Below are 9,107 nucleotides of genomic sequence, written 5' to 3' on the forward strand. Positions count from 1 at the left end.
GGGCTTCCCTGCCCCCAAGTGATATGTCAAAACCATTTTTATTTATTAGAACTCGGTTGCTAGGTCTTTGGTCGCCTCTCCTGTCGTTCCTGGTTAGGTGGTGACCGGGCCCGGTTCCCCTTCTGTCCGAGCTGTATGGATGATACCGATATCTGACCGACCTTAGCTACGGGTCCATAATTCTTTTAGACCTGTCATTTGCTCTATTGGGATAAACAGACCCCCCGGGGCCCCCCAGCTGGTCGTCCTCGACTCTAATCTTCGACTGATACCTGTTATGGACATCGCCCAAGTAACCGCCGGGTACTCCACCAAGTGTTTCTTCAATTGTTGAGATGCGATGGAACTTCGGGGGTTGAACCCTTGAGTGAATGCCTGAATAGTCAAATCATCTACGACCGGGGGTAGATCCACTCGCTCCATCTGGAAACTTGACACGAACTCCCTAAGTATCTCGTTTTCTCTCTACTTGAGTTTGAAGAGGTCTGATTTCCTTGTCTCGACCTTGATAGCGCTAGCATGGGCCTTAACGAAGGCATCTGCAAGCATAACAAATGAATTAATGGAATTTTGAGGCAAGTTATGGTACCATATCATCGCTCCTTTGGACAAGGTTTCCCCAAAATTTCTTCAATAACACCGACTCGATCTCGTCGTCTTCTAGGTCATTGCCATTTATTGCGCATATATAGGAGGTTACATGCTCGTTCGGATCTGTGGTCCCATTACATTTGGGAATGTCACGCATTCGGAATCTATTCAAAATTATCTTCGGTGCCGTATCGGGGGGAAATGCTCTAAATGAATTTCTTGGAATCTGGCCCCTTCAATATTGGAGGCGCTCCCGGGATCTGATCGACCCTCGAATTGTAAGTTTTCACCTTCTTGTCATTTGCTTCTATCTTTTTCTCACCAGACTCCACTCGTTTTGTTAGTGCTTTGAGCATTTTCATCACCTCGGAAGTTTCCCTATGCCCAAACTTATCTGGTTCCATGGCAATCTGCTCATCTCTTCGGGCGTTTTCTCTAACCTGCTCGAGCTCGATCCTGTTCTGGGCATGACTTTGGGTCTGTAGCTGTGCTAATGCTGCATGCTGAGCTTGTAACGTTTCTAAAATCAATTGTAAGTTGACTCCATCACCTTCCCCTTTGGGTGCTTCTCGATCCGAAGGCCGGGGTGCCCCCTGAATGCTATTTTGGGGGTCAGTGGGCAGGTTGATGTGTTGGCAACCTGTGAGTTAGCGTCAACCGGGTCAGCGATTGGGACACCATTGGGATCAACAGAGGGTACGCCATTGCTGGGTACCACGTTATTATTTTCACCGTGGTGGCCTGACTCGATGTCAACGCTCAAGTGAGCAGACTGAGAATTTGATATTTTTAGATTAACCTGAAATCAAACTTCAAAGAACAAGTGTAAAATAAGGTGTGTTATGGAGATTCATATCAAATCACCACTATTATCCTTTGTCCCACGGTAGGAGCCAAACTGTTTACCCTTAAAATGAGTAACAATTAAATTTATACGCGGTTTAAAGGATATGTGATTTAATTTAACACGAATGATCTATGAACATAAAATAATCAAAGTAATGAGAAGTGAAATGATCAAACCAAGCGTGATGGACAATTAAGCCTGAATTTTGGATGAATACTAAAAATTGACCTTGGTCGAGCCCTCGAGACGGACTTGGTTGCAGCTAAATAAATAAGCCGCTAAAGAACACTATGAACAATAGCTAGATAATAAAAATGAACTTTTATTGCTTTGATATGCGTGCCAACAGTGATTTTAAAATAAAAATGTTCTCCCCTTTATATAGTAGGAGAGTTTCAATCCTAGTACAAGTTTAAATAAAGCAAAAAATCCTCTTCTTCTAGTAAATGTTGATCTACAATTGATATCAGGCGGGATTCGCGCCGTAACATCTGGTTGAGGACGGATATTACGGCTCTCCGCTTATCGTGCCTAACCGTTTTTTTCATTAGTCTCAAACCTTCACTTTGCTCGGACCCGATGCTCAGCTGTATCCGGTCCTGGTGCACCATCCATCATTGCCCTGCATTCTATGTATATATCCAAAGAGGGAAGGATTATTTAATTAATTTGTAGGTTTGATGGGAGAAATTATCTATTTTTATAAGTTAATTTAGTTTGATAATGTGAAAAACAATCTATGCACCCTCAGTGCATAAAATATAAAACTCACTAAAACACGTAAGAATCTATATATTATTAAAAGCCAAAGGAAAAAGCATCACATTAAGCCAAGTGGCATCTTAGAAAAAAGCCATATGACATAATTAGTTAATAATTAATTATTTAGTTAATAATTATTTATTAGTTATTATTTTTAATTTTAAATATCTATAAAAAACCCTACAATTTAGTAATGAATACATTTAAATAATCATCATTTAATTAATCAAAAATATTCGAATTTCTAATAAAACATAGAACTTCTTTCTCCATTTTATCACACATTTTAATACATTATAAATTAGTTAAAATTTCGAGAACCAGTTTGGGTTTATGCCAGGGCGTTCGACTACGGAAGCCATTCACCTTGTTAGGATATTGATGGAACAATACAGGGAGAGGAAGAGGGACTTGTACATGGTGTTCATCGATTTAGAAAAGGTTTACGATAAAGTCCTGAGGGAGGTTCTGTGGAGATATTTGGAGGCTAGAGGGGTACATGTGGCCTATATTAGAGTGATTAAAGACATGTATGAGGGGAGCAAAAACCTATGTGAGGACAGTGGGAGGGGTCTCAGACCATTTTCCGATCATGATGGGGTTGCATCAGGAGTCGGCATTCAGCCCTTTTTTGTTTGCCTTGGCGATGGACGTACTGACTCGCCACATCCAAGGGGAGGTGACATTGTGCATGTTATTTGCAGACGATATTATTTTGATTGACGAGATGCGAGACGGTGTTAACGTGAAGTTAGAGGTGTGGAGACAGACCCTGGAGTCTAAAGGTTTCAAGCTAAGCAGAACCAGGACATAATACTTGGAGTGTAAGTTTAGTGGTGCTACTCAGGGAGTGGAAGGGGAGGTGAGGTGGATTCACAAGTCATTCCTAGGAGGGAAAGTTTTAAGTACCTTTGGTCTATTATACATGGGAATGGGGAGATTGATGAAGGTATCACACATCGTATTGGGGCAGGATGGATGAAATGAAGACTTGCTTCTGGTATTTTGTGTGACAAGAAGGTACCACCAAAACATATAGGTATGTTTTATAGAGCGGTGATCAGACCGGCTATGTTGTATGGGGCTGAGTGTTGACCAGTCAAGAGCTCCCAGGTCTAGAAGTTGAAGGTAGTAGAGATATGGATATTGAGATGGATGTGCGGGCACACCAGATTAGATAGGATTAAGAATGAAGTTATTCGGGACAAGGTGGGTGTGGCCCCTATTGAGGACAAGATGCGGGAAGCACGTCTTAGATGGTTTGGACATGTGAGGAAGAGAAGAACAGACGCCCCGGTAAGGAGGTATGAGAGGTTGACATAGGAGGGCCTTAGGAGGGGTAGAGGTAGGCCGAAGAAGAGTTTGGGTGAGGTGATTAGGCATGACATGGCGCAACTACAACTGACCGAGGACATGACCCATGATAAGAAGGTGTGGAGGTCGAAGATTAGGATAGTAGGTTAGGTAGTCTAGATTATTCATACCGGTAATGTTAGTACGTACTCTCGCATTTGGTTGGTAGTAGGCTTATTTGAATACCTGTCATTTCTTTTTACATTTCGTTCATCTTACTATCTTGTTATGTGTGTTGCTTTTACATGGTTTTTCGGTAATGTCCTGTCTTGTTTTCTTATTATTATTGTGGTACCCATGCTTGCCTGAGCCGAGGATCTATTGGAGACAGTCTCTTTACCCCCACAAGGTAGGGGTAAGGTCTGCGTACACACTACTCTCCCAAGACCCCACTATATAGGATTATACTGGGTATGTTGTTGTTTATAAATTAGTTAAAGAAATTAGATAATCCCAGAAAAAAAGATTTTTAGATTAGAAGATAATTATCTGAATTTGGTTTGAAAAGTAAATACATTTATTAACAACAAAAATTATTACTCTATTTTATCTTATCATTTTATTTTAACTTTTATCTTTAAATAAGAAAAACAAAAAGACACAAAAATAGATAAAACAGTTATATCCTATATTTATATCTTCTATATATAGTAAAAGGAGAGGCAAAAACACCATATTAAGACAAGTGGCATAATAAAAAAATAGCCAAGTGGCATTTCTAAATTAATGAATTAATAAATATAGATAAAGCCATTCAAATTTATAATCTAACCGTAAAGCTATTAGTTTTGAAGAATATTGATTTTGAGTTCAAACCATTAAGTAATGGATAATAAAATTCATTCGACAGTTTAATAATACTAAGTAATTGATAATATAATTAGATAAGCAGGAAACAAAGGAATAAAATATAAATTTTAGAAAAAAATATAAAAATATAAGGCTTATAAATAGAATTATGATGAGAAAAATTATACATATACACATAACTAAAATCATAATAAACAAAGAGTCATAAAAAAGAAGAACAAAAAGAAAGAATTCCAAGCGATAATGTAAAAATGTATATATTAATTAAATTTCTCATATAGAAAATTTAATTAATAAATAGAACTCAGAAATCCATATTGAAAAATATAAAATTACAAAGATAATATTAAGATATTTATACATAAGACAAGGATATATATACTTTCTAATTTAACAAAGAATAAAATTCAAAACAAATAATTTCTTTGATTACCATATGTGTGTATCCTTTAATTTTATATAGATTTTATTATATTTTTGCACATTGTATTGAATTTGTTATATTTCCGCACACTGCATTAATTTTTTTAATTTTCTACTAAAATTTATTAAAATAATATGATATATCATATCTGTTTACCCGTAAAACAGTACAATTGAAGAAATACACAATACTTAGCCTTGAGATGAAGATGAAATAGGAGAAACAGTAAATCCGGGAGCAAGGCTTTCGGGCACAACAATAATGAAATTGAAAAGTAAGAAGATAATATTGTACAGAGCTTTGAATAGATTATAACATAAGTTTGCCAGAAAATTCGTGTCCTTTACAATGATAACACAGCTCACTATTTATAACTGCACCCAGGGAACAAGGTCCTAGGATCATGCCCTTCTTTAATGTCAATTATGAGGGCCATTGAAGAATGTGTAACGGTGAGCATAAATGACAAATTCTTTGTAACGGGCAGTGTACTAAATGATGTGGAATATTCTCCATTGAATGCTACCGGGTGGCAGGTATTTATTGCATCTTTATGAGCGTCATTCTTTCCGGTGATAAATGGAACAGTTGTCTTTGGTTTTAACTATCCTCTGCCTTCTGCTCTGCGTGTCGCTTTCTTATGCAACCCCCTAACATAACATATTTTACCCTATACAGATAGCCCCTCTGCTTTCTGGTGACATATATTTGTGTCACCGAAAAGTTGGTAGAAATATTCTTTTTGGCGGAAATTTCTCTGATCCCCTCTAAAAAGCTTCAAACAGTTGATTAGACACACATTTTTACGCATTTAATGCCCCGAACACGCGCCCTCTCATGATTCAGCATAACCTTTGCCCGTTATCGAGGTAATCATGGCCATGAATTTAGCCACCTAAACCTTTACTTATACGCATCAACCTCCTTCATTCATATTCTATAATTCTCCAAACTCTCTCAAACTCTCTTTATTCAACTTGTATTCTGTTCTGCAACCTTTCTTTAATTCTCTTCAAATGAGAAAAGCTTTTCCTTCTTGCATAACATACAGTGGCTACTTTTTCAAAAAATACCAGTTCCTCAAAGAACCAAAACAAAGCCGGTGACGCCGCTCCTCCAACAGTGAGAACCATCATCCCTAGAAGTCTTGTCACTACAAAAGACTTCGAAGAGAAATTTCTTTCTGTTAGCCCTCGTACATGGGATGTTAGTAGAAATCCTTCTTCCATCCGTCCTTCTAGCATTCCCGTTGTGAAGGAAGATTGTCGTTGCCAGGATTTAGACATTATCTCTCCTGATCTGGCGGAGCGGGTAACCTTACCCAAGAAGGGTTTTACGTACTTCTATACATATCCCTTCACTTTGGGGACATTTTCTCTGAGTAGAGATCTTGGCTCCGTTATTGAGGAGTTTTGCCTCTGCTACCAAGTGATTTTGGCCTAGGTGAGTCCCTCCGTGTGGAGGACGATTGATTGCCTTCAGTGCTTGTGCTAGGAAATAGGAGAGGAGCTATCCCTAACTCACGTGATGAACCTTTATTCCCCCAAGAGTTTCCATGGGGGGGGATGATTAACTTCAGCAAAACCATGCACTGCTATCCAGCATAGATGATGATAACGATCGTGGGTGGATGAAACGGTTGTTTCAGTTGCCACCAGTGAAATCATCTCGGCCTCTGCTCCTTCCTTCCCGGAATTGTGGAACTACACTCGTAAATATATAGTTTGCTTCTACTTTTGTTAAAGATCCTTTCCTCGTCATTATTAACTTTTCTTCCTTTACATGCCTCAGCGACTCAGTGGGTTCCCCCTAGGGTTGAGGGCTTAGACCGATGGGTTCAGATAATTTTGGACATTACTATGCCCGAAACCCGCTCGTGGAAAAAGTTGTCCTTGAAATATGGGTGGAATGCCAAAAATCGTGGTAAGTTTAACTCATCACGTCCTCACCTCTTCTAATGAGAAAGTTATCTAATTCTTCTCTCCTGTTGAATATAGGTCTACCCCAGGGCTTAGTTTTCGTCCCCGAGGAGGATGTTTTGGCTGAACCTGCTGATGCTGCGAGGCTACTGCAGAAAGTTGTTTCACATACAGGCGTCTCCGAGCCTGCTTTTGGTGCAAGGGCTTCTTCTCGGAGTCCCCGACCAGAGAACAAGCAACCAAAAAGAAGGCATTCCTCTGCGGCCGGGGGAAAGAATAAGAGGGCGAAGAATGCTGCCCTCGAGTCATCTCAGAAAGTCGTGGTGACGAGCCCTCCACCCAGACCGGCCATAGATACCGTGATGATTGACGATGATGGAGAAGCCATAAAGGAGGGAGCTTCTCTACATAGAAGACGACGACCTTCCTCAACTTAACAGACCACTCAATCTATTGAATTAGTTACACCAACCGAGGATGATGTCTCGGCGCTCTGGGCGGAGTATGAAATGGTGGAAAATGCCAACTCCTACTTCTGGATCCCAGTCGCTGCACCCGGTATTGTGGGGCTGAGTACCGGGTCCCTGCCGTCTTCAGTTGATGAGCAACCAGCACTGCGTTTGTCATAGCTGCTTCTCACCCTTCAACACCATTAACTTCATCTCCATCTTCGCCAACACCAGCAACTGCTGCATCATCTCCACCTTCACGAACGCTTCTACCAGCAACTACTACATCATCTCCACCGGCTGCATCTGTCCGAGAAAAGGGTGTTCTTCTCCCCCAGTCCCCAGTTCATGGGAATTTGTGGCAAAATTATGCTTCCACCTCAGAAGATCTGCAACGGAGGAGGAGCGTTACTCTCTCAGTCTCCACCGGATGAAATTTGTTTTCCCGTCCGGTGGAACTTGCTAACTATTTGAAGCCTTTGGCTTCAGAAAAAGATTGGGAAAAGATACAGTCTCTCTCGGGAGAGTTCTTGTTGAAAAATGCTATGCACAACGCCGCAGCAGTACGTTCTTCACTTCTTTTGTCATTTCTTCTATTTTTTACTGAAAATATCCTGAATTTTCCTTTCTTTTTTTTAGGCCAATTTTCTTGCTTTTTAGGGCCTCTAGGGGTTGATTCAGGAAAAAGAAGAACTTACCTCCGCACGGGATCAACGTTTGGTCGAGCGGGAGCAAACTATTGCTCGCCTCTCAGAATTGGAAGCCAAAGCTGCTAAGGCCGTTGCGTTGGAGGCTTGTTTGCAGCAAAGCGAGCAAGAAGTGGAAACTCCTAGCCAAGAGATTGGCCCACTGAGGGTTCAATTTGATGAGGCCAAGGCCAAATGGGCTGAAGTCCATAGTGTCGTTTTTGTTGCAACCGATCGCAAAGCTACCTCTACTGAGAGATTGACCAACCTAGAGGCAAGCTTGAACTCCAAAACTGAAGAGCTTTCTGTTGCGGGTGTGAAATATGCCCAATTAGAGGAGAAGTACAAAAAGACCATTGAGCATAATAGAATTTTCAGCTCTACTGTCCACGAACTCGACGTTAGCCTTAAGTCCATTAGATCCACCCGAGAAAACCTTTCTGCCGACGTTATCCAACTCAAAAAAGAACTTAGGCACCGAGCGACTTCCCTCGTTTTTGAGAAAACTTATATTATGTACAATATGACGAGAAAAATCTTGGAAGAAGCTAAAGCGGGTATCATTGACTCTGATACTGAAATCACTATGGCTCGTGAGCTTAAGTCAGCTGCTAACAGGGGTCTCCCGGCAGGGCCTGATGCTTCCGGTTCTTCTGGTTCTGGTTCTGAAACTTCAGAAACTGAAGAGGAACCGGAAAGGGAAGATGTTGAAGGCCAAACTGATAAGGGCCAATATGTTGAGCCATCGGTGGATCTACCCACTTTCCCTGGGCGCGAACACTTCTCTTCCTCCGGGTTCAGGAGATGCAGCAGTTTAGCTTTTCCTTTCTTTTACCAACTTTTGTATATGTGCCATTTCAGCACATTTATTGTGAATAAAGACATCTTTTGCTCAAGTATTGCATGAGTCCTTTTTTTTTGTTTGAACATTTATGCAAGTTTTAATCTTTGCATTCTTTTTGCTTAAGTGTTCTGCGCAAGTTTTACTGTTTGCGTCTTACTATGTAAGGCCTTGGGTGTATTTTCCCCCCAAAATCATCAGGATTTCGGGCACAAGTTCTTCCGAAATCAACCCTTTATCGTGAGGGTTTTTCTAAGATAGGGCCCTCTTATGTTTACGGTGCTCTTGACGAGGACGTCTCCAGTCCATTACGGCAGTAGCATTTGATGTACTTGTTTATCTTTCAAATGATAAAATCAATTTATCGTTCAGACAAGAAACAAGATGAAAAATAAAAGGACTTTACTTTATTCCTTCCGTTTTCA

The 9,107-nt window shown here is 40.5% G+C and overlaps 1 protein-coding gene across 1 annotated transcript; it reads left to right on the forward strand.

The window, feature by feature from the left end:
- Nucleotides 1–7,215: 7,215 nt before the first annotated feature.
- LOC138899845 (uncharacterized) lies at nt 7,216–8,748 on the forward strand. The gene is made up of 4 exons (XM_070186542.1): nt 7,216–7,264; nt 7,336–7,574; nt 7,632–7,718; nt 7,825–8,748. Exons 1-4 carry the CDS (start codon nt 7,216–7,218, stop codon nt 8,746–8,748), a joined length of 1,299 nt encoding a protein of 432 aa, XP_070042643.1.
- Nucleotides 8,749–9,107: the final 359 nt, after the last annotated feature.

This window comes from Nicotiana tomentosiformis, chromosome 10 (assembly GCF_000390325.3).
Source record: "Nicotiana tomentosiformis chromosome 10, ASM39032v3, whole genome shotgun sequence".
NCBI lineage: Eukaryota > Viridiplantae > Streptophyta > Magnoliopsida > Solanales > Solanaceae > Nicotiana > Nicotiana tomentosiformis.

Coding starts and splice junctions, on each gene's coding strand:
- LOC138899845 (XM_070186542.1), top strand. CDS start 7,216: ATGGTGGAAAATGCCAACTCCTACTTCTGGATCCCAGTCGCTGCACCC. Junction 7,265..7,335: donor GATCCCAGTCGCTGCACCCG/GTATTGTGGGGC, acceptor CGTTTGTCATAG/CTGCTTCTCACCCTTCAACA. Junction 7,575..7,631: donor GGAGGAGCGTTACTCTCTCA/GTCTCCACCGGA, acceptor AACTATTTGAAG/CCTTTGGCTTCAGAAAAAGA.